Genomic DNA, 25213 nt, shown 5'->3' with positions numbered 1-25213 from the left:
AATTATCAACACTAATAATAAAGTAGAATAATTATAACGATATATTTGTACTGCAATAAAAATTATGTAAATGTGGTCTCTCTCAAACTAGCACAATTTTTTTCTTTTACAATTCCATGGGTTGCAGATGTGTGCTTAGCATAGATGTTAGCAATCTCAACACACAATGTTTTTTCTTTCCTTATTAAGTGGAGAACTTTCACCTTTTCACTTAAAGAGAGCACTTTACGGCTTCTCTTTGACACATTTGAGTTGGCAGCATCACTGCTCTTGCATTTGGGGCCATTTTTAAGTAAAAGAAGAGTTATTTGAACACAAGCTCTGATGTTGTGACAGTAAACCTGATGACTCAGGTGGCTGCTGAGTGACTAACGGGCTGATGGGGTGTACAGCATGGAGATGCACGTCCTGGGCAAGATAGAACTGGATGGCATGAGATTTCATCATGCTACGCAGAAGAGCTTGCAATTCAAAACTTATTATCGGAATTTTCCATTTAATATTTTCAGATTGCAGTTGACTGCAGGTATCGGAAACCGCTGAAGGTGTATACATTTTTGCTGTTAGGCAGAGAGCGGTGAGAGTGTTAAGGAGAACGCTGAAAACAGTAAATGAACAAAACACAACAGAGTGTCCAATACTTGAATATCTTGTCCTGAAAAGTGCAAAAATAACACATAGCTTCGTAAAGATGATTGAAAGTTATCCTTTCAAATGAATTCTGCATTATTCATAGGAACCTAAAAATCATATCTCTATTTTCCTGTGTTCAATCTAAGATCTAATAATAGATGTTTTCCTAGAGGTATATTCATTCTTATTCTTTATTCTCTCATTCACATATTTTATTTTGATCTCTTGGCAGAGTCCTAATTATTCTTTTTTTTTTTTTGCTTTTCTTTTCCTGAGTTCTATGTTAGGCAGAGTTACTTGGGTTTCATAGACTTTCTGAGTTACACAGGCTCTTCAAGGACATTGAGTTAACTTTCTGGTCACTGCAGGGAACCTCTCTTGGTAGTACCTGTAACAGGGGGTCAGTCTTTGCCTGGAGACTTCCTGTGTCAGAGAATTCACAGTTCATTCATCTTTAGGAAGCTTTCTTTATTCATATTCTAATACTTATTGAATCCTACTACTAATATGTACCAAACACATTGCAATATATAGTTATCTTTTTACATAGTTTTGTTCAGTCACAACCTTCTAATTGCTAAATCCAACACATTATCTTTAATCTTCATCTTGTTGGACTTCTGCAGCATTTTACTCCCTCGCTCTTGAAGTTCTCTCCTGTCTTGGTGTCTTTGACTTTCTCAGTTTTTCTCCTTTTCACATGACTTTTCTTCTCAGTCTTTATGTGAAGGTCTCTTCTTCATTCCTTTGTCTTGAGCACTTCATTGAGTTCACATTCTCTCCTTAGAATGTTTTATCCATATCTAGAGCTTTGTTACAATAGCCTCAAGAATGTCACCATTCTTCACTTGTCTCCTAAACTCTGGTCCTTTGTATATAGATGTGTCCTGGAATTTTCAATTAGACTCCCATAGGCACCTCGAATTCAGCATTTCCAAGTACGAGTGTGTAGCCATTTTTCTTACCAAAATTCCACATTCTTTATTTGGTCATTAGAAATATGATCCATCAGCCCTGGCCAGTATGGCTCAATGGGTTAGAGCATTGCCCTGTACTCAAAAGGTTGTGCGTTCAATTCCCAGTCAGGGCACATACCCAGGTTGCAGGTTTGATCCCTGGTCCAGGCACGTACGGGAGGCAAGCCCCTATGTTTCTCTCTCACGTTGATGTTTTTCTCTCTCCCTTCCTCTCTCTAAAAGCAATAAGAAAATATCCTTAGGTGAGAATAAAAAAGAAACAAAGAAATATGATCCATCCAAACAAAAATCTTGATATTGTCTTCACTATCTCCCTTTCCTCTCACCTAAGTGTATCTTGAGTACCTTCTCCACTCCTGAAGCCACTGCCTCCCATTATTCCTTCAGTAGGTACTGTCTCCTAACTCATCTTCCACTTATAGTCTTAGACCCCTTCAGCCCATCTCCATGCTGCAGCCACACTGTGGCCTTTCTAAAATGATCTCTGGTCCCTAGGTTGAAACTCTCCAATGTCTCTACATTGCCTCCAAGATCAAACCCAACCTCCCAAGCTTTGCATAAGAGGAAGTCCTTCATGAAGTGACTGCCATTTTTAACTCAAGCTTCACCTCTCTTCTGTACCCCTGTCCTCTATTCATTCCAGGTATTTGTTATCCTCCTAAATACGTTGACTTCTACATGTGCAGTATTCCTTTTGCCAGGAACGTTTCTTGGATTATTGGATATTTCTCCTTGTGTAATACTCATTCCATTGCAATTTAACTTCCTGTGCCTAGTGCCACCTGGTCTCTGAGTCCCTGGTGATAGGCATATGTATGTGTAAGTCATGTTTCTCGTCTCAGTGTCTTTGCCGATATCTAGAACACATAAAATTTTACTGACTAAGTTCAACATTTTGGTTTCCCCTCTTTGAACATGCTGTCTCCTATTCAAATATGGCATGTAGAAATTAACATAGTGATGTGTCTCACAGATTTTAGTGAGGGTATTTATCCAATGGAAAAGGATATCTCCTACCAATACAGCCCCGAATAATAGTCACTACACTAATACAATTCCTGCTGTATGGCAGATATTGTACTACATATTGGTAATAAATGATCAGAACGACTCTGTGAGGCAAACAATACCATCTCCATTTTATAGACTGGAAAGCTGAAGCACGGAGAGTTTGACGCTTACCAAGCAAAGACCAGGTGAAGCTGGAATTCAAACCCACATCCATGTGATTCCAAAACTCAGGCTATTCCGTGCTGCGTTTGACATTTTTTAGTAATCTAATCAGATATTTAAAACTTGTGAACTTGAAGTCAATTAAAATCTATTCTTCCCCCTTTCTCCATTTTCCATTTGCATGATTATTTCATCTACGTACTAGATTCTGCATTTATACATATAAAAATGGACACTGCTAGTTTGTTTTTTATTACTATTATTATGATCTAATGACATTGTAAACAAAGGAGATGAATTTATTTTACCATGACTCAGTTTTAGAGAATGCAAGCTACTACATGTTAGTGACCACGGACTTTTCCCCACGGGCTCTCATATCATTTGCTCCTAGACCCTTGCTGGAATTGGCATCAAAACACTTGCTTTATTTCTTGAAATAGCGCTACTTTTTCTCTTTGAAAGTCAGGATAAAATTTTTCCATCTTTTCTTTAGTGACACTTCTCTACTTCTCTATGAATTTTTAAAGATTATGACAATGCTTTCACTACTACTGCTTTTTTGTACCCTTCACTATCATCTTTTTGGTCTAGACGCTTGGGTTCCTTTTTATGCCTCCTCAATTTTACGGTGTTAGAGAACATAGACTAAATGTGTTCCTGAGACACCAAGATGTCAGGTGTTCATGTATGTAGCGAATTAAGTGGCATGTGAATGGTTCTACTCTGAAAATACTCCTTAGTGCTTTGGATCCTCTTGAAGAAAGTCACTATATATAATACAAAGTACAGAGGTAATGAGACAGGAAAACTGAAATACGCTCTCTGTGAATATTCAAAGGAATGTAGTTTTCAACTCAATAATTTTAGAAGTGACCGCAGTAAAGGTGTGTCATCAAATGGGGCATCAGATTTCCTCCAGTGAAATGATGTGTCAAAAGGGCTTCACAAGTTTTCAAAAGTCCCGGCACTGAAGCCGTACCATTCTAAAAGGTTGGGCAAAAGGAATCACAGATAGAACACTTCTAAAAGCAGTGTTGGGGGAAGCTGTCAGGGGGCAACTCGCTGCTGGTCACCAGTGCTGCTGAAAAGAATCACAAGTGCTGCCGGAGACCCATGAGGTGAGCACACTGGAACCAGGAAGAGATACCTCTTCCTTCTGAGTGTCCCTCCAGCACCCTCTGCTGATGAAGTCCAAGACTGGAGCAGACGGCAAGGAGATATACTTAGAGTCCACCTCCATTCTTGCAGGACACAAAGAAAGGGTGAATTGGGAACTAAGAGGTGATCAATTGATCATTGAAATAAATGTTATCTGGGAAAAAATCTTTGTTGATATAAAGACATGAATTCCTAGAATTTAGGGACAGACAATAACTGTATTTTTCTTCTATTTTCTAATGAACCACAGTTAATTTATTTAAACAGATTTATTCACGTTAAATGCCTAATGAATTGTGAAAACCAGTATATTCTATACTAGAAAAACCAAACCAATTGTAAGTCATAAATCCAAGTATAAATTGTATAGATATGTAAAGACTATTGATGATAGCTTGGGGGTGGCGCAGTTGGGGGGTGGAGGGGTTGAGCAAAAGTGGAAGAAGGACTCAGGGACATGGATCACTGTGTAGTGATTGTGGAGGGGGAGAGGGGTAGACGGGACTAAATGATAATGGAAAAAATACAATGAAGATTTTTTAAAAAGACTATAGTGGTTTCATGATCAATATTTGTGGAAATTTAGTTGAATTACATAGTACTCCCTATTACATAGCACTAATATGTAATATTACATAGCATTTTGAACTACTCTATGTTTTGAAGATTTGTAGTTTTTTTGACAAATCCAATAAGCATGTTATAAATTTCAAAGGTGAAAAGATGAACAGGTCAAGAACTTATCTTCTTGAGCTGGAAATGTTTCTGGGCATTCACTTGTGAGTTAAAATGAGAACTCTGTATAATACCAGTCTTGATTTTAAGATAAGAGATTATAGCTGTTTCCTCCTTCTGAAACACTATGAAACTTTATACTGGAACTGGAGCATAACTCTCCAATGATTATTGGTAACTATTACAACATCGGTTACTACCTACATACTGTGTAGTGGAAAAATTAAAGTCATTTCAAATACTATGAGTGCTGAAAATCAAATGAGGAAGGTGTTGAGTTGGTGGGTATGACTTATAATCTTTTATTTTTGAGTTTTTAAATATTGTTTTATTTTATAAATGAATAGTCACATTCTGCTTAAAATCCCAAGAGAGATTTTTCCAAGACAAAAACAAAAGGAAGTAAAGAGACACAGATGAGTAAGACCACCAGGAAGCTCAAAGATAATTTATAATTTTTTCTAAAAACTCTATTGGAAATTATGGGCAATATGCCTGTCCACATATACAAAAATGCTAGAATAATGAAAAGAGCAAAATTCAGTCAATTTCTTGACTGTTTGCTCAGAGTTTCTATTGTAACTTTACCCTCCATATTCTTTATGTTTTCAAGGCTCCAAGGAAAAATCTGATGCAAAAATTTCAAGGAATTAAAGACTTCACCTTTAAGTTAATTATTCGCAGCCAGAGTTTAAAGTTATATTTGATTGTCTGTGCCAGCACTGAGAGCTAAAATAAAGACTCATGTTTGTGGACTCAGATGTTGAAGACCGATAGCATCGGCTCCTGTTATGCACACCTACCTAACCTCAGTTTCTCTCCTGAACTCTATATATTGTAATACTTTGGCTTTTTCTTGTCTGGGAAGCTCTTTATCTGACTTTTAATTCTAAATGATAGCTTTGCTGGGTAGAGTGATTTTGATTGTAGGTCCCTACTTTTCACTACTTTGAATATTTCTTCCAAATTACTTCTGGCCTGCAAATTTTCTGTTGAGAAACAGCTGACAATTTTATGAGATCTTCCTTGTAAATAACTAACTGCTTTTCTCTCGCTGCTTTTAAAATTCTTTCTTTGTCTTTAACCTTTTCCATTTTAATTATTACGTGTCTTGTTGTGGGCCTCTTTGTGTTCATATTGTGTGGGACTCTCTGCACTTTCTGAACTTGTATGTCTATTTCCTAAACCAGGTTAGGGGTGGTTTCTGTCATTATTTTTTCACATAGATTTTCAATGCCTTGTTCTCTCTCTTCTTTTCTGGCACCCCCATGGTGTGAATGTTGGTTGCTTGAAGTTGTCCTAGAAGCACTTTATACTCTCCTTATTTTTAGATTATTTTTCTTTTTACTTTTCTGATTGGGTGGTTTCTGCTTCCTTACCTTCCAAATCTCTGATTTGATCCTCTGCTTCATCTATTCTACTGTTGCTTCCCTGGAATGTAGTCTTCCTTTCAGTTATGTAATCTTCATTTCTGACTGGTTCTTTTCTTATGTTTTTTAGTTCCATTTTTATGCTTCCTTATCTCTTTGTTGATGTTCTTACTAAGTTCATCATTCTTACCCTAAGTTCATTGAGCATCCTTATAACCAGTGTTTTAAACTCTGCATCTTGTAGATTGTTTGTCTGCATTTTGTTTAGATCTTTTTCTGGAGTTTTATTCTGTTCTTTCACTTGGGACACATTTCTATGTCTCCTAATTTTTGCAGCCTTCCTGTGTTGGTTTCTATATATTAAGTAGAGTTGCTATGTCTCCTGGCCTTGATAGAGTGGCCTTATATAGAAGGTGTCCTATAGGGTCCAGTGGCACAGCCTCCCCATTCACCTGAGCTGGGCACTCTGGGTGTACCTCCCATGTGGTCTGTGTACACCATCCTCTTGTAGTAGAGTCTTGATTGCTGCTGGCATTTAAGGATTTACCCCCAGGCCAATTGACTATAAGGACTGGTTCCAACTACCATGGAGGATCAGCTGTCCAGGGGCCCACCTCACAGAGCATGACTTACTTTTGTGGTGCTCTGGTGCCTACTTGAGTATGTGCCACCTCACACCCCTTGAGTGTGTTGCTTATGGTGGTGGCTCTGGGCCCCCTTGGGAGGTGCAAGCCAAGGTCAGCCATGACCTGTGTCCTGCCTGAGGTCACTCAGCATGAGGTACAAAGCTAGCTGCAGATGGCTGGCACTTGTGCTGGGCTTGGAGGTGCCGAGGAAAGGTGCAGCTGTGAACCAAGGCCAGTTACCACTACTGCTAGGGCTGGGGTCACTTCACAAGAGGTATAGGGCACACTGAGGCCAGATGCTGCTTGTGTGAAAGGTTTTAGGAAAGTCTGAAGCATGAGCCAAGACAGGCCTACATAAGGAAAAACCACTGAAAACAGCTTCGGTGGGTCCACAAGTTGGGTGGGGCAGGATCTCAGGGAATCACCGGGGTGGGGCTAATAGTGTTAGCCAGGATGATGGAGACTCAGATGTGGTACCTTGCCTACTGGGTATGTGAGGTGGAGACTCAGAAAAGGAACAATGGCCTCTGAAAGCACTTCTGTCTGAGGGCAGCCTGCTCCCCTGAAGCTCTCACCCTGATGCACAATGATTCAGTACCTCCTCCTATGTCCCTGGTGCCTTTCCAGCTGTTGCCCCAGTGCTAAGCTCAGAGCATGTAAATCCAAATAAGCCCATGCACAGGCCCTTTAAGAAGAATGCCTGGGACTCTAGAAGCCCTCAGCCTCACTCAGGCACAATCCCTACTGGTTTTTATAGCCAGAAGTTCCATCACTGAAACCATGGGCTGAGGCACCTGGTGTGAAGCTCAGACCCCTTAGTCCTCACAGGGGACCTCCACAGCCAAGCTATCCCTCTCAACTTGTATTTGCAACATGTGGGTTGGGACAAGCCAGTTTCACCTCTGCACCCATCCTACCAGTCTCAATGTGTCTTCATTATATCCTTATTTGTAGGACTTCTGTTCAGCTGGATTTTAGGAGGATCTCAATAATGGTTGTTCTGTAGTTTAGTGGTAATTTTGTTGTGGTTTTGGGAGGATTTGAGTGTTGCATTTGCATATACTGCCATCTTGACTGGAACCTTATAGTCTTTATTGAATTCAATTCGGTATTTATAATTTGTCACCTCCAACATGGTGTCCCAAATCACCTGATCCCTGAGTGCAAGTCCTGTGATTACATTTGGCATGTCCTAGGTTTTTGTCCGGTGAGGGAGAAGGGTGTGGTGGAAAAGATCTCCTTGTCTACATGACAGTGGCTGGACTGAAGCCTGTTCTGCCATGTTTAACCAAATTGTGTCTACCTGGAAAGAAGACAGATTACTGAAGAAGATGACTAGGCCATGACCACTTTACATCAAAGTTTCTCAAAGGTAGACCATGCACTACCCACTTAAGACTCAGCTGAGAGGCTTCAGTCTTTTATTTGATGGATTTCATCAGACTCTGGGCCTCCTAGTAACTGAGGATCTACCTTTTGCGCAAGACCCCTAGCTGGTTCACGACCTTACTGAGGTTGAGACTGATTGTGATACTTGAGAGTTGGAAGTTGAGGTGATGCTTTTTTCCCTCCAAAGCAGCATTGGCTAGGATCGTAGCAGAGCTAGCTAAGTGAAACTCAAGCATGTCATATGTTATCACTTACAGGTAATCAGAGATTTTGCACATGTCAGGTGTAGCAGGTAATAGAAGACAATTTTAGCTACCATAAGTAGAGAGGGAATTATTGGAAGGTTAAGGTGGTGTTAGAAATAACCTAAGGATTAGGATTCAGGGGGGGATCCAGGGCATCTCTGGGCATAAGTGCATGTAGATCAATTCAGTAAGAGCTGGACTGAGTCAGCTTCAAACTTTTTTATTCTTGATCTAGGTGCACCCAGCTGAGAAGAAAATTTCCCAATAGGCCGTTATCAGAAGTAAGGCAGAATAGATGTCTCTTCTATAAAATTTTGACTTGTTATCAACATAGTACACACATGATAACTCTTAAAGAAACTAGCTAAGACTTTAATTGCATTTCAAGATTACCCTTTGGTTAACAAAACAATTTTTGAATTTTCTTAATCCTCAGCCTGAATATGCCAATATTTGCTTTTGGTACATTCCGCCAAGCCTCAGAGAAATGCAAGAAGGGCCTGAGTTCTGGGCAAAACTTAATTTGGTAAGTAATAAGTAAATTGTATTTTTCTTTTTGATCCTGTAAATGATTCTGTACTTGCAAAAACATCTTGAAGAACTGGAGAGCTGGCTCCTAGTATATTAAAAACTAATGGCATGCCAAACAGTTGTAAACATCGTTTACACTTAGCAAATTAACATACTTTACATACAAACCCAAAACAATCGTGCTTTATGCAAGCTAGTTACAGAATTTACTCGAAGTTCTTATTTACAGCATACTTCAGAAAGTGCAGTCTAGTAATAGGATTAAGGTTATATGATGAACTGCTTCTTTCATTTTTGCTACTATGTGACTGTTTGCATCTTCGCACTTGGAGATAATGTTAAAGGTTTAAATCTGGTACCCTCTGTGAGTTTGACTCTCTGTGCTTTCCAACAAAGGCCCTGCATCTTATGCCTGTTGGGCTTATGGGATAAAAAGGACAAGAGATGCCAGCAGTGGGTTTTAACTGATTATTGAACAAAATGTGCTTGAAAGTGTCTACACACAGCTGGTTAGGGCTGACCATCCAGAATGACAAGAAACCCCAGGCTCGAGAGACTTCTTATGTCTCATCTGCACCTCCCCTCACATGGTCCTGCCAATTAAATCCTGTCTCTAACCCAAATTTCTAGGGCTATGAAGTTTTTTGAGTCAACACTACTCGATCTTACTCCCCTGCTGTATGGACATAGGGTGTATTGAAGTGAGAGCCACTGGGAGTTCCCCTGAGGATCTGTGGCCATGACATGTAGAGTGGGAGGTCACGACAGTCGGTGCCATGGAGTTAGGTGATCCTCTGCGCATTGTGTCTTCCCTCTCAAGCACAGCTAGCTCCATGACCCTGGTTAGTACAAACTCTGACTTGCAAACCCCTCCCTGCCTTCAATGGTTTATAGTCAATGGTTCTCCATTGACCTTGAGAAGAAAAGGAAGAACTTCCCAGTCAAGCAAGCACCAGACATTTACTGAGTGCTCACTCTGCTGCGTACTGGAGATAAAAACATCAAAAAGACTCGGTCCCTGCCCATGGGAAGCTCATATTCAGAAAGAAAAATGAGTTCAGAGAAAATCACAAGGTAACTAGTAGGTGCTTTTGTGGAGATAAACCCTGTTTGCCGTGCAAAGAGAGAGAAAGTGTATCTATCCTAGTGTGAGACACTAGAGCGGAGTCTTGAACAATAAGTAGACACCAGTCAGGGGACAACTGAGAAGAAGTGGATGCCAGGAAGACTGACCGCATGATGACCTAGAGTCTTGAGGGCGGACAGTGTGATTTGAAGGCTGCAGAAGTGCAGAGGGTCAGTGGTGGGAGGTGAGGAGAGAGCACAGGCAGAGGCTAGGTCATGAGGTCCTCATCTTCCATGACAAGGAGCTTGGCATTTGTGCCTCATTAGAAGGAAGAGGGAAGACCATGGCCGTTAAGCTGCAGCCACCTATAACCTCACCTGCAGCCTCTCCTTTTGGCCTCAGGTCATTTTTTATTTATGTCTCATTAAACCTCCTGCACTATAGCGTAATACACTCCCAATATGTTAATATTCACCTCTCGTCAAACCTGAGATCAGACAGCAGAGATGGGGAGAGAGGGCAATGGTGTCATCTGTGCCTCATTGTGGACAAGCCCTTCCTGACCCATTTTAGGCAGTTCACATAGTCCTTGGGATTTGTCTTGCGTTGTTGTCACACGTTGCAAATGGGAAAGTGCTAAAGAATACATTTCAGATGGTAAGTAACCCATTAAAAGAAACAAGAATTGAACAATGTGAGAATTGAATGGTGAGCTTTCTAGGGACATTACCCACTTTGATGGAATGCAACTGACATTTTTTGGTGGAGTAGGGGAATGGTTGCTTAGAGTTGAGAAGGAAATGGTGGCCATTTTTCTCACATTTCGATTGTTAAGAAAAGTAACCAAGAATGTGATACTTGTATTTTACTGACAGTACTGTTGCACAAACATGGATCATGATAACTAAAGAGTCTCATCATATTTGGAAATATTTTTGACTGACTCATTATTTAAAGAAGTATTTACATTATCTGTTATCAGAAAATTTGAAATGGAGGATGGATATAGAAACTAAAATCAGATAATTCAGCATATGGTACACTGTTCCTCTTCCCTGAAAACTGACTATAAATCAGGACATTCTCTTCTATTCCCCAATATCTTCTAGTATTGATTCTTTTATGGTTAATATCTATGATTTTCTATCCCTTCATTTCAAAATGCTTTTCTGCCATTTAGAACCATGGTTTTCTTGTCCAGTGTAATATCATACTGTTTTAATTCTTATGGTTGCTTCTGGTTAGTAAATGGACACTGCAGACAAATCAGTTTCTCTGATTCTCCGTTTCCTTTTACTCTTTCTCTTTGTGTCCGCGTGTGTGGATGGCGTTGGCAGGGAAGGGAGGCATACATGTCTGTTGGTGATCTCTGTGGTCTTATGCTTACTGTAGTATGAGAATGCAGTATATGATTTATAACCTGGAGTGCGCTCAAAGCACACTTGAAATTTATTTCAGGGTTTATCTTGGATGGAGAATCACAAACAAATAAATAAACCGAAGAAGGCATCGTCCCTTCGATTCAGCCTAGTGTCAGGTTGAGCTGTCAGATTTCACAGTCAATAGTGCGATAAGTCTTCCCTTTGACCGCAGGTGGGGAGAGGGATTATTTGGTAATGAATGTGGCATTTCAGAATGTGTAAGTGTGAGTATGTGTATTGTGTGTGCTTGTGTGTGTGTGCACACGTGTGAGGCTATTTTTGAGAACATGATCATTCTGCAATCTGATAAGAACACTATGACAGTCATTCTGTGACCCTGTGTTCAATCACCGGGTCCCAGGGACTTCTCTTTTTAAGACGACTTCCATGAAATGCTCTTCTTTCTGATTCATTTAGGCATTGCAGTGTTCTAGGTCTTCATCAGCTCCCTGCCCGGGTTGTGTTTGCCTCTTTTCTGGTCTCTGCCTCCTGCCATGTCCTTTTCCCACTTATTTTCCCACTCTCTGCACATTTTCCTGCAGCTCTGCTTCATCATGTCACTGTCCTGCTGGAAGCCTCTGAATAGCTTCCTGTTCTCTGCAGCAGCTGTTTTCCACCCTGGATACCCAAGGACCACTGTTTAGAATAAATATTGTTAATGTTTCCTTTACTCTCCTAATATGAAACCAATAGAAACTATGACCCCCCTACCTGTAATATTGTAAAAGGCAATAGAAGGCCTTGCATGTAGTAAGAAGGAGAAATAAATTAGTTTATAATAAAGACATGTATGTCATTACATAAATGACGTGAGGAAGTGATACGATTCTCGCACATACTCTTAGAATCACAGTATATCGAAATAACAGAAATGGTGTAGTACTAACGATACAATTTTTAAAAATCTATACAACCTTGGCAAAGCTCTGTAGAAAACATTTTCCCCTTGGTTTTCATGGTAGCAGAAAACTTAGTATTTATTAAAAGTGGCCACAGAATATTTTGCATTAGTATGTAAAATAGAGTTAGGTTCCAGGCTTGAGTGGTATAATCAGGCTTCTCTCCTCATGCATTTCCAGTAGGGTGTTTGGAAGTTGTGCGATGCACGGGGCGGTCCTTCATCACTCAAAACTCTTCTGCACATTGCAGGGCAGCTAGCATCTCTGGTTCCCCCCACAAAACACCAGTAGCCATCCCCAAACACTGTGAAACACAGACATCTGCCCACATTTCCAAAATACTCCCTAGGGTTGTAGTACCATTCCCATGAGAATGACTGGTCCATAGGATAAAATCTGTCCCATTTGCCTGGCATCCAAAGGCCTCAACTCAGGTGTCTTCCATGCAATCTATTGTGGCTTCCATGACTGAAACCCCTGAACCAATAAAACAGGCCAGAGGAGTTTCACCAGATTTCCTGCTAGTTAGGAAACTGGTTAGGAACTAGATGACGGATAGCTTCTGCTCCTCAAATTGGCAAATTACTGTGGTTTTAATGTTAATGCCTACTGTTGGCAAGAACGTTATGGGACTCATTATAACTGTTAATGGGCACATAAATCTGTACAAATTTTCTGAAGACCAACTTTATAAAACATATCAAATATCTTAATTTGGCATATATTTTAGTGATTCCACTTACAGAAATGTATACTCTTGAAACCATCAGAGTCATGGGGGCTGACTAGCTACTCAGAAGTTCCTAGACATTATTTAAAATAGCAAAACACTTAACAGTCTAAATATTCAACCATGGGAAAAGATTAAATTTTAGTACATAACTTTGTTCAAATTTCAAGTATATAGACAATTAAAATTCTGTTCCAAAATAACATATTCATAATTTACTATTAATTTAAAAATAAGTTATAAAATAGCCACTATGGTTTGATAATAATTTTGAAAAATCATGTTTATGAATAGATACTTATATATGAGGGGGACCCTTAAAACTGGAATTTATTTCTAAAAATTGTTTACTTATTCTTACATGTTTAAACTTCAGTCACCTTCAAAGTACTCTCCATTTGATGCAATACACCTATCAAGATGTTTTTTCCCACTGCTCAGAACAGTTTTTGAACTCATCGATTTTGATGCCTTTTAGTGTTTCTGCTTTTTTTGTTTGTTTGTGTGTTTCACCTCTTCCACATTGGCAAAATATTTCCCTTTGAAGACTTTTTTCATCTGGAGAAGCAAAAAAGTCACTCAGGGTGAGGTCGGGTGACTAGGGAGTGAGGGGCCTGGGGACCATGTGTTTTTGGTAAAAAACTGCTGAACGCTCAGCGTGGTGTGGGCAGGTGCACTCGTAAGTCACCCGTCGTGAAATGGGCAAATGAGTTGAAAGAGTCTTGAAAAAACATTCACTGAAGCCGAACGCAGCAATGACACAGATGGGTTCCTAGAACACTTACCTCGTGGAGGAAGCCTGTACTAGAAGGGGCCCTCCCTCCAGAAGTTAATTCCAGGTTTTTTTTGGTCCCCCTTCATACATATAAAATATTGTATATATGTTTAGATAAGAGATAGTCAATAGGCACCAAAATATATTAGAGATGGAATTATTTTTTCCTTTCTTTTGTAGTTCTAATTTCTTCACTTTCTACAATCAATGTATATTGCTTTTGTGAAAATAACAACAATAATAATAAACCAAAGTATAGAGTAACTGACCTATAGAAGCCATAGGTTTCTGTTCTTCTTTTTTTTCAAATCATTCTTGTTTATTCTATTATAGTTGTCCCAGTTTCCCCCCCGCCCCGTGCCCTCCTTCATCCAGCCCACCCCCTGCTCCCACAGTCCATCCCCACCCCATTGTCCATGCCCGTGCATCATTCATGCATGTTCTGCGGCTAATCCCTCCCCCTTCCTTCCATAATTATCTAGACAAAGGCTTTTGACCGCATATTCCTAAGAGTTAATTCACCCCACTATGTGTTCATTGTTTTCAAATTATCTACACGCATTACTTTATAAATACATAGTGTATATATTTTAAAAATACACAAAGTAATTTTTATAAGGGTGAATTTAAAAATTTCCAACAACTCTTAAGAGATCTTTGAACCGTTTCTTCTATCACAGGAGATAGTTTTGTTTGGGGAACATACAATGTTCAGTCAATGAGTCTGCAAACTATTTTCTCTTGTGACTTTTCCCCAGAGATAGACTATAATTTATCTTTTCTTCCCATCTCTCTTTCTCTCTCCTTACTAAAATTCCCACACTGTCTGAACTGATCTTAAATTCAGAGGCATTCCCCCTGCTGGTCTACTACGGTGAGACCTTTAACAGGCCCCCCAGGGCTCCCCGAAAGCTTCCAGCACTGTGGCAGAGTCATGTTTTGCTCTCTGAAGCGACTTCCTAAAATAAGTTCATGTGAGGCTGAAGCCTGGCCCCCTGCCCCAGTGATCAGATAGATACAGAGGACAAGGAAGCTGGGGATAGATTGCAAAGATAAACTGGAAAGTGTTAAGACCCAGGAATATAATTGAAAATCCCATCGTTTTGTTTCATCCCATCATTACTCAATGTTAGGAAGCCGAAGATTTCCTCTTTTGTTGACATTTCATAAATAATTCTACATTATGCCAACAAAATTCACATTCTTAGAGGTAATTAACGAGTTTCCTTTTTGTACTCATGCATGGTCATTGCAACTTTATGTTTTATTGGCTGACCTGCAGGTTTGTGACTAATGGTAGTCATTTATAACAGGCTCCTCTCTCCTCAACAGTAGAAGAGGAATAAATCTTTAGAACCTACTGGATAGGCTTGTTGTTTTATTGCTTGCTTGGCATATACTTGATATGGTATTCCAGATATCTTTGGAGAGAACGTGGTATTCTCCTCGGCAGGCTTCTGATTAACAGCAGTTGAAGATGAGACTGCATAAACCGAGGGGGGTACTGTGCCTCCATGGGAGGAGCCCCTCCGGGAAGCCACCCAAACAGGCCACTTCCTGGGATTGCAGGTGCGGCTTCGGCACCCCTTGCTGTGCTCCATTTACTTCTGTTGTATGTGTGCATGTGTGTGTTTTGTGTGTGTGCTCTCACATGTGCGTAAGGACTCATACATTTTGAGAGCTTCTGTATATTTCTGAGGATTCTGATTTCCTTTTCATCCGCCATCTGTGCCATTGGCATATCCAACCCCTCATTTTTGGATTACAAACTAAAAACACCCATTTCTTTAAAAGTGCAACAGTCTTTTTTTTTCTAATTTTTAAAGATGAGTTTCTTTTTAACTCTGTGATATAGATTTTATAATATATTCTTCAAAACTCCTGTTTCCTAGGGGATATCCCTCATTTTTTAAAGCAGCACTTTCTTTAAAATTTATATTTAAGGAAAATCTAATATAGAAGTGCCTTTCAAGTAAAATATTTTTAAATGTGACTTGAGAGGCTCTCCGTCTGATAGTGGCTGGGATGTAGATTTTGAAACTGCTTAACAAATGCATTTCCTGTCTTGTAGGCACTGTATCACTCTCTTTCCTCAAACTATTAAGACCTGAGAGAAAATGATATTAAGTATTGTCTCAGGTAGAGGTGTTATTATCTATAATTTGTCAGCTATTCTAATAGCTGTAATCAGTTTCTTCTTGTTTCATTCTGCATTTAAGGGTCCAGGAGCTCCTTAGGTACGCCCACGGCCTCCTTCAGAAATCAGCAGGGGAAAGTGGGGCATCCCTTCTGCTCAAGGGCATGGGATACTCTGAATGCTTTATGGCTTTCAGGCTCATCTGTCTTCCCCAGTTGTGCAGTCATTGTCTTTCTAAAGAGCTTTGCTCCATTGGATTTATAACACTTCAACCAGCAAAGGTTTCCAACAGCGTTCTTGTCGGATATGTGTGCACAGCGGCAAACTTCATGAGTTCTTTTTATTAAACAATGCATTTCAACACGTACCATACAAATTCTAAATTGTTCTTAATTAATTAATTTATATTGCTTTTTGTTTTTTAAACATTTTCAGGGACTTAGGTAGGAATTTTCTTGGGTAGCAAATTCAAAGCCCCAGGAAAGGCAGATAAGTACAGATGTCCTTATTACAAACTGATTTTATTCTTTCCTTCAATGTTCTCTCCCAACATTAACAGACTCCCCTCTCTTTTTTTCTTTTGGGCTTTTTTTTTTAGACTGTAGAAGAAGTTCTGAGCTTGGCCTATCTGCCTGTCTATCGAAACTTAAAATTGGGTAAAGTGAAGCTAGGTGTCTCTGTAGGCTGAGGCTGGACTCCTGGGCCTGAGGCCAGGACAGGACTGGTTCTGAAAGAGGAGTGTCATGCGTGTGGCTTCCTGCGACTGGCGTGGCTATAATCTTGTGCACGGGTGACTGGGCGACCCACTGGGGACTCTAGATAGCACTGAAGGAAACTGAGGCCAAAGAAGACAACCACGTTCCACACTATCTGTATTTCACAAATATCATTTTGCTCATCATTGTGTTTAGCACACAAGCACCGGCGCACTTGGCCCCATGCCAGGCGTCCAGCTGGCCTTGTCACTAGCATCTGTATGTGTAACCTGAATTCATCAGTCCTCGATCACCTGTTTCTGTTCAGGTGTCCCTGGAAATTCCTTGAAATGAGAGTGTGTCCCTTTTTTGTCTTTATTCCTCCATGATGGTCATTCCCTGGCCCGTTACCAGCTTCGAGGGATGCCCGAGTTCTTTGTTATCTAGCCCCCCACCCCAAATAAAAACCTCACTGTCACGTGCTGCCTGACTTACAAAAGGGAGATTTAAGAACTCTGCTATTGTGGCAAATGCAGCCACACGGTTAGGACATATGGGAGTATTCTGTTCTTGTGTTCTCTCCTTTTCTCATCCCTAGAATTAGACAGGGCCTCCGGGCTCTGTGCCTCTCTGGAGCATGTCTCTTGAAGACATCTGTCTCCCTCATTTTTCTAACAGCCTCAGCTGGCCAAAGATGAGAGGAAGGCAAGGAGTTTGAGGGCAGCGGAGACATGAGAGGAGAGAGGGGTGCAGGAGGCAAGAGTTCCACAGCTAGGACTGACTCCGTTTCCCTTGTTTGAGTGCCCTAAGGAGGTGTGTGTGTATACACCTGTGCATGTGTGCGTGTGGGTGTGTGCATGTGTCCATATTCCAGATATTGGACTCTGCCCATTCTTAACAGGTAAGGAAGGACATGGCGCAGTGACGGCATATCAAGGGATCGTGTTGGTTCAGATCATGAGCATTTCATATATTGGGCCTAAATGTCGGCGCTGGCTAAGACTCCCAGAACCTCTGCCGGGTGCTTTGGGGCTGGGAGAGCCGTAACAGTGACTCAGATGGACTCTTAACCTGGCCTGGGAGGAACAGGGGCTTGAGGTTGGATTAATTTTATTTAAAGGATATAAGGTACTTTCATGTTCTTGTGCCCCTTAGTTTATGGAGCAGAATTTATACCCATAACACAGCTATTAAGGAAATTGCTCTGGACTAGATGCAGTATTTATTGTTGCAAAACAAAGACTGAACCCTGTGCTGAAGGAAAAGACTTGTGGTTTCTGTAGCTCTCGGTCCATTTACCAGTACCAAACCTGCCCCCTGGTGGCACTTGCGCTCATTTTTCCCGTCCTGGCTGGGAAGTGACACACTCACTGCTGACGGAATAAACGCTGTTATAAAATATTACAGAATTACGTCACTGGTGTCAGGGCTGCCGGATTCCGTGTCAAACCAAGAAACACTCGCCTGAGTAAGAAGTTCTTGAGGATCGATTGATCTTTGGCTTCACTTCAAACGCGTTTCTGTCTCTTGTCTCTTTCTTCGTCTTTACTCCAGAAGAAGAGTGTTCCTTCCTCATGGCCACAGCAGTGTCTTCTGTGTTCACCCCCGAGTGTCCTGCCTGGGCCTTCACCCTACCTCCGATCTCACCACTCTCTCCTCTCACCGTCCCTCCACCCCTCTCTCCTCTCCTTCCTCCTCTCTCCCTCCCCTTCCCACAGTTTGATTTTTCACCTCTAACACAGTGCTCCCTTCAGCTGATGGACACACTCGGGCTCTGACCATCTTAGAGAAAGTCATGATTTTCTCTTCCCATCGCTTCGCCTCAAGCTACCTCTGTTTCTGTCTTCATCCCCTTGGATTAAACTTCTGAAAAGAAAACCTTAAAATGTCTTACCCTGTCTGATAGTCTGTGTCACTGGGTAAAGAGTCATTCCCTTACTTTTCGGTGTTCTTGCTGTTTCCAGTGTTTTGCCATCGTAAACAGTAATGGACGAATGTCTTCATGCTCACGTCCACGTGTGCTTTTGCTACTTCCAGAGGACAAAGCGTTCAGGGTGCAATTACTGATTATGAAAACCACTGTGGTTTTGAGCCTGACTCTGGCTAAGTATTGTGATGTTATTGATTTTTAAGAAGGTTGTATCCATTCCCAGTGCCACCTGTGAGGAATGAATATGCAGGTTTCAGTCCATCTGTGGCATCGCCCGGTGATGCCAGTTTGGGGGGAAGTGTTATTCAGAAAGGCGACAAATCTTAAGGTGGTTTTACTTGTATCGTATTAACTGTTGGTGAGCTGAACAACTTTTTATTTTTTTTCTTTGTCAATTGTGTTCCTCGTGTGTTCATTATTTTTTCCGTATCTTATGTATTTATATTTTGAGGTCTGATGTTTTCCTTATAAATTTGAATGAGGATATATATAGATATAGTTTGAGTTTTAAAGCCTTTTTTGTCAGGTGGAATGCCAATATTGCCCTAAGTATAATGTCCTTTTTATTTCAGTCCTGCTGGTTTTTTTTATTGTACAAAAGTTTTAAATTTTTTATGTATTCAAATCTGTCAGCCTTTTCCTTCATGATTTATTCCACTGCTTCAAAGCGGAAGTGACTCTGCTTTCATAAATCTGATAAACATGCTAGTCCATCCCCTGCTGGTTTTCTGTAATTCAATTTTTTTGTATTTAACTCCTTAATCCATGTGGAGGTTGTTTTTGTGTACAGTGTAAAAACACAGATCTAACCTGCTTGGGTCCCCAAATTATTATCTAGTTATTACAATTTGATTTATTAAATAATCCCTCCTAATATTTTTTATTATGGGAAGCTTGTGTTATTATGTTATATTTTTTAAAAAAAACACTTTATTCTATTTCTGGATTTTTCAGTCTGTCTTATTGATCTGTGTTTCTGTTTTTTTGTGCCAGGACCAAAAGGTTTTAAATGGAATTGCTTTATAATCAATTCTCAAAGCGGCTAAAACTCTATCCTTCTGAGTTTTTTTTTTAAACAGCATTCTTCTTTACTATTATATTTTAAATTTTTTCATATATCTTTCAGAACTTTTTCACTTCAAAAAATCTTGTTAAGGTATTTATTGGAATTTCTTTAAATCCCCGGGTCTGGAGTTCAATGAGTAACACCTTTGCTGCTCACTGGCTGTCTCACCATGAACGAGTTATTTAAACTCCGTCTGCCTCCTCTTTTTACCAATAACATGGGGATAATGAAAGTACCTACTTTAAAGGGTTTCGATGGCATTGAATAGCATGATCCAGGTAGAGGGTCAGACACGGAGTAAGTGCTCATGAAACCTTAGCTTTCGTTATTGTTAATCCTGTTACTCATGTTTGAAAGACTACGTGAGCCTCGAATGTCTTCCTCATGTCTTTTTGTTTGTCCTCCTCCAAATGGCCTGGTCCACCACCACAATCATACACTCGCTAAAATACATCCTTGGTCATGTCACTCCATGTTTCCCCTTGTCCTGAAGGGAAGAGTCCATCCTCATTCAGGGACTGCAGGATCCAGTGTCGCTCAGCCTCTGGCTCTGTGTCCAGCTGATCCTCCCCCTGTCCCCTGCGCTCTGGCCAGCTGAGCCACCTGCTCCGGTCTTTACTTGGAAAGCCAGCCTGCCACTGTCTTCAAACACACCCTCTTGCCAGTAAGAAAAACTCAGGTTCAGTTCCTGGCTTCACCACTTCTTCGGGGTGTATCACTTCGGCAAAGTACTTCACCACCCCATGTCGCAGTTTGCTCACCCATGAAATCGCTGTGGTACGTCATGGATTTGCACAGATTGTATAAGATAGTGCATGTAAGCCACTTCGCATGGTGCGGATGTAGGGCCACTTTCTCAAAAATTATCAAGAATTTCAAGACCGTGACAGCAGAGCGTAAATCAAGCAGGTTGCCAGCCCTGCTCAGTGTTTGATAATGGAGACGAGTGTTTGTACTTTTGCCTCCTTGCATTTCTTCCCATTGCTCCCTTGGTCTCCGGTGTCTTGCTCCATGTCCTTCCACCTCTGCATTCTTTATGGCTTGCCTCACGTGCACCCCCCCCCCCCCCCCGGAGGCACCAAAGATATGTATGAGTTTCCTCCGGTGAAGGACTGCAGCTATGGCCCCGTCCTCTCTAAGCTATGTACAGCCTTCAACCTAGAGTATAGGGAATTCTGGTGTCCAGCTCCACCTTAAATTAGACTGTCAACCTCTCAGCTTGCCCAGGAAGCATTTCTAGACACTTGAGTATGAGTACCTTTCCCATGTACTCCCATGAGAGCTTTGCTGCCCTGTCTTGGCATTTACCATAAGATAGCAACATTTCCGGGGGTGGGGGGAGCTGGAAATGGCAGCAAGCATGGAAGGGATCAGGCAATAAGAGGAAATAGCTGATGAATTTTAGCACAGGGACGATATATCCAAATGCCCCTGTTATCAGTAAAGATTCACTCCTTTGTACTAAGGATCCTGTTGATGGAAGGGGAGATGGAGAAAGTGGGGCAGTGTGTCCCACTGGGCTTAGCCAGACTTGGGCTTCAATATTTCAAGCCTGACTGGTGCAGAGCCCGGGGCAGAGTAAAATGCAGAGCGCCTTGTTCCAAAATTATCAAGAATTTCGACAGCGGCGGCAGAGCGTTAAACTAAACCTCTGAGGGCCTCTTCTGAGCACGGGGCCCCGTGCACCTGCACGGGCTGAACTGCCGTGAAGCCAGCCCTGGCGCTGTACTGCTTAATAATGAGGGCGATGGTTAACATTCTCACGACGTTTCATTTTCTCACCTTGCTACTGTCCCCCAGTAGATGCATAATTAATGGTTCCTGAATGAATGAATCAATGAATAAAGGGATGAATTAATGTGCTAACCTTTTGGGTAACTTACATGCACATAGGGATTTCCTGGAGTCACAGTCGTTCCTGTCTTCTTTGCTCATTAACTCATCCAGAGAAGTTTTAAGTGACTGCTCGTCCTGAGAGCGTGATTACATTGGTCTGGGGCGAAGCCCTGGGGTTGCGATGTGCGGCCTGTTTTGATGGGCAGGGAGGACTGAGAGCTATCACAGCTTATGCATGGTGATCTGCGTTGGGGTTCCCAGCACAAGAGCAGCTAGGTAAGGAAGACATTTTAGGGGAGATGGACCTTTTAATTGCTCTTCGAATTCTGTTGTGGAGGAATCTACCACCTCTGTCTTTGCACAAGTCTAGCAGTGTTGGTATTGCACACTGCTGCCTAGTTGTGTTCTGCTGGCTGATCATCATCAGTTTAGAAGGCAGGAAAAAGATTAAAATGTCAGAATGTGTAAGTCTGACTTCAAATGGCTAAACCTCTCTTGGTTTTAGTTCAGACTTCTCCTCCTACCTGTCTGTGATCACGCTCTACTTCTTATGAAAGCGCCCCGCACCTAGGACGTCCTGGAGCTGATAGCACCCCACTCTTTTGGGGGTGAGGATAACTCAAATGCTGCAAGTACAGCAGCAGAGCTTGCTTTAGTCAGTTGTAGTATCACCTGCCGAGTTCAGAAGGGAGACTGGCTTTCAGTCCACAGCCGGTGTCGAGCCCGTTGTCCAGGTTGTACTAAGGTGAACCAGAGTATCGTAGCTAGTGAACTGGGACCTAAACGTGTCTGCCATATTCGTCAACAATGCTCGAGCATAAAAAGACAATCAGGGAGTCAGAATTCTCATTTTAATCTGCCCATTCATTCAGAAAACACATACCAAGCATCTACTATGGGCCAGCACTCTCCTAAATGCTCGGGGTACAGCCTTTTTGTTGAGTCATTTCTCTAATAAAGTGTTGCTCAGGGGGCTTAGAGAGATTGTAATTAGAGACGGGGATTTTACGAACGATATAGCAGGGAAGATAAAATACATAATAAAAACTGAATTGCTCCTCAGCTTTTATAAAAGGAAGCTCAGCTTGGTGTTTAGTTCATCGTGTAGTAGTTCTGCAGTTTTATTTTTCTTACACTCATACACTTGTAAGTGTAATCTAACCCAAGTTTTGCAGAGCTGAGTTACGATTTCTGTCGCACTCTAAACACCAGAATCTATCAGACCACATCTCCGAAACGAGTTTCTGCTGTGTATCTTCTTACAGGTACAACAAGAAAATGCTTTGGGTGTAAAACCTCATACCATAACTCAGTGAGAGATATTTCTCCCCTTCATATCTTCAGTTATCGTTTAAGAGAATTAAATTTTGAAAATTTCTTGAAGCAGTTTATTTCTTATTAATATTTTGGTATGAGGTTTAAATAATAAATAACTTTACTACTTACTTTATTAAAGATAAATATTAATATCTTAAATATAAATATAATATATAAACTTATGTATTAAACATAAATTTACATTCCTGTAAAATACTTGTTATATTAAAACTTTTGTTCTATACTGTAAAATTAATATTGAGTAAGATATTTTATTGTCTGGTATCCTCATTCAGAAATTTAAAGTTAGATAGAAATACCCTATGGAATTTTGGTACTTTTTTACAAAGAAAAAAATCAATGTATTTTGTATTTTTGAACTGATTTATAAAGCCGTATTTTCCAAACATAGATAACCACATTCTACATCATTTCAGAAGAGGTATTTTCGGATACCTGCACATATCTTCATTTTATTAGTGGAGGTATATTAATGTTGTTACATAACTTAAAAATGTCTGGTCAAAAGCTGAGGAAAGATTTTATATGTACACACACACACACATCTATAAATACACATACATATTCACACACATATGTAATTGCATACACATATATTTACATATATACATATGTAAACACTATACTATACTATGTATATGTGTAAACATATAGTGTGTATATACATATACTTACATATATACATATGTAAATACTATACTATACTATGTGTATATGTAAACATATAGTGTGTATATATATATATTTATACATACAGATTTTTAATGGATGTCAGAGGCTAAAAAGTATATTGAATGAAAAAATTTATAAGCTTATAACATATTGTTAGATTTCTAATCTCTGATTTCAGAGGTCAATGTGTTGAATCATAGAACTCAGATTTACTTTGTGTACTTTTTCCTGTAATGCCAATCCAGAAAAATCACATGAAAACTTTGAAAATAGCCTTTCAAAGGAACCTCATATTGACGTCCTTGGTCAAAAAGGAAGCTATTTTAAATGGGTGTCCTCCCTCGTGCTTTCTTACCTGGAGCACTGCCGTGAACTGTCTCACACCGATCCACTGGGTTCTAGCATCGCCCCTGCTCCAGCCCTCTCTCTTCAGCCCGTTAGAGTGCCGTGTACAAACTGCTGGTAAATCATTTTGTTCTACTGTTGCAGCATCTTCCCGCTACCTTCTCTATAAGATAACAAGTTCCCACGCAGGGCGCTCAAGGCACGGGCTATGTCTCCTTCTGCAGCCGCGCCTTTCACCTGTCCAGGGTGCATCAGCTGCTTTCAGATCCCCAAGAGCTCTGTGCTCAAGGTCTCATCTCTCTCTTTGTACCTTCATTCCAGATGCTTCTTTTTTCTTAGAATCTCATTCCTTCCATGGCCCCAACTTCCCAAAATATTACATATATATACAAGGTCTGTCTGGAAAAAGTCCAGCCATTGTTAATATAACGAGAACAGTCTGTGCAACATGAATGTAACCCGGCAACCAAGGAGAGTGGACTGGAATGTGCATGTGTGAACAATGATGACTTCACTGTACTAGTCAGTGGGGGCAGTAGATGCCATTGACGGAGCATGTGTACTGTGTGGTTGCATTCAAAATGAGTGAGTACAGCAATGAATCTGCATCAAATTTTGTGTTAAGCTTGAACATTCTTCTGTGGAAACAGTTTGGATTATTCAGAAGGCTTTTGGGGACAATGCACCAAGTGCAGTGCAAATAAAAGTGTGGCACAAATGCTTCAAAGATGGTCAAGAATGTGTTGAAAGTGATCCACGTTCTGGAAGCCTGCAACAAGCAGAACACCTGAGAATGTTCAACGTGCATGGGCTGCAATCATAAAGATCAGTGATAGTGGGAGAACTAGAATCTGATCTGGGGATTCCAAAAACTACTGTGTCTGAGATTTTGATGCAGGATCTTGGCATGAAACATGTGGCAAAATTTGTTCTTCAGCTTCTGCCACCAGAGTAGAAGGAACATCGTGCTGCAGTTGTTAATGACTTGATTCAAACTGCTACCAATGAACCGGATCTCCTCAAGAAAGTCATAACTGGGGATGAATTGTGGGTGTACGGCCATGATCCGGAAATGAAGAACCAGTTGTCCCAATGGAAGTTGCCTGGTTCTCCACGGCTGATGAAGGCGTGGCAAAGTCACAGCAAGATCAAAACCATGTTAACTGTGTTTTTTGATTGGGAAGGTGTTGTCCATCATGAGTACACCCCTCCAGGCCAAACAGTTAACAAGGAGTACTACACCTCAATGTTCTTCATTGGTTGAGAGATGCAATATGATGAAAACAGCTACAGCTGTGGGCAACTTGTGACTGGCAGCTTCATCACGGCAACACACCTGCTCATGCATCACATCCCCTGCAGAGTTTTTCGCAAAACATCAAATCACCCAGGTAACTCTGCCCCCCGACAGCCAAGGTTTGGTGCCCTGCAACTTCTGGCTTTTCCCAAAACTAAAATCATCT

General features: G+C 40.8%; 1 protein-coding gene across 2 annotated transcripts in view; it reads left to right on the top strand.

Annotated features, from left to right (window-relative positions):
• The window catches only part of GADL1 (glutamate decarboxylase like 1), a 158817-nt gene that overhangs the window by 96921 nt on the left and 36683 nt on the right, over positions 1–25213 (top strand). For both annotated transcript variants that reach the window (XM_053930341.2, XM_071222111.1), the window contains exon 14: positions 8746–8835. In XM_053930341.2, coding sequence (XP_053786316.1) covers positions 8746–8835 — 90 coding nt within the window. The remainder of the gene's footprint in view (positions 1–8745; positions 8836–25213) is intronic.

The sequence above is a fragment of the Desmodus rotundus genome, chromosome 8, assembly GCF_022682495.2.
Source record: "Desmodus rotundus isolate HL8 chromosome 8, HLdesRot8A.1, whole genome shotgun sequence".
Taxonomy (NCBI): Eukaryota; Metazoa; Chordata; class Mammalia; order Chiroptera; family Phyllostomidae; genus Desmodus; species Desmodus rotundus.
Note: the sequence above shows the minus strand (reverse complement) of the source record. Positions and strands in the feature narration are given on the sequence as shown.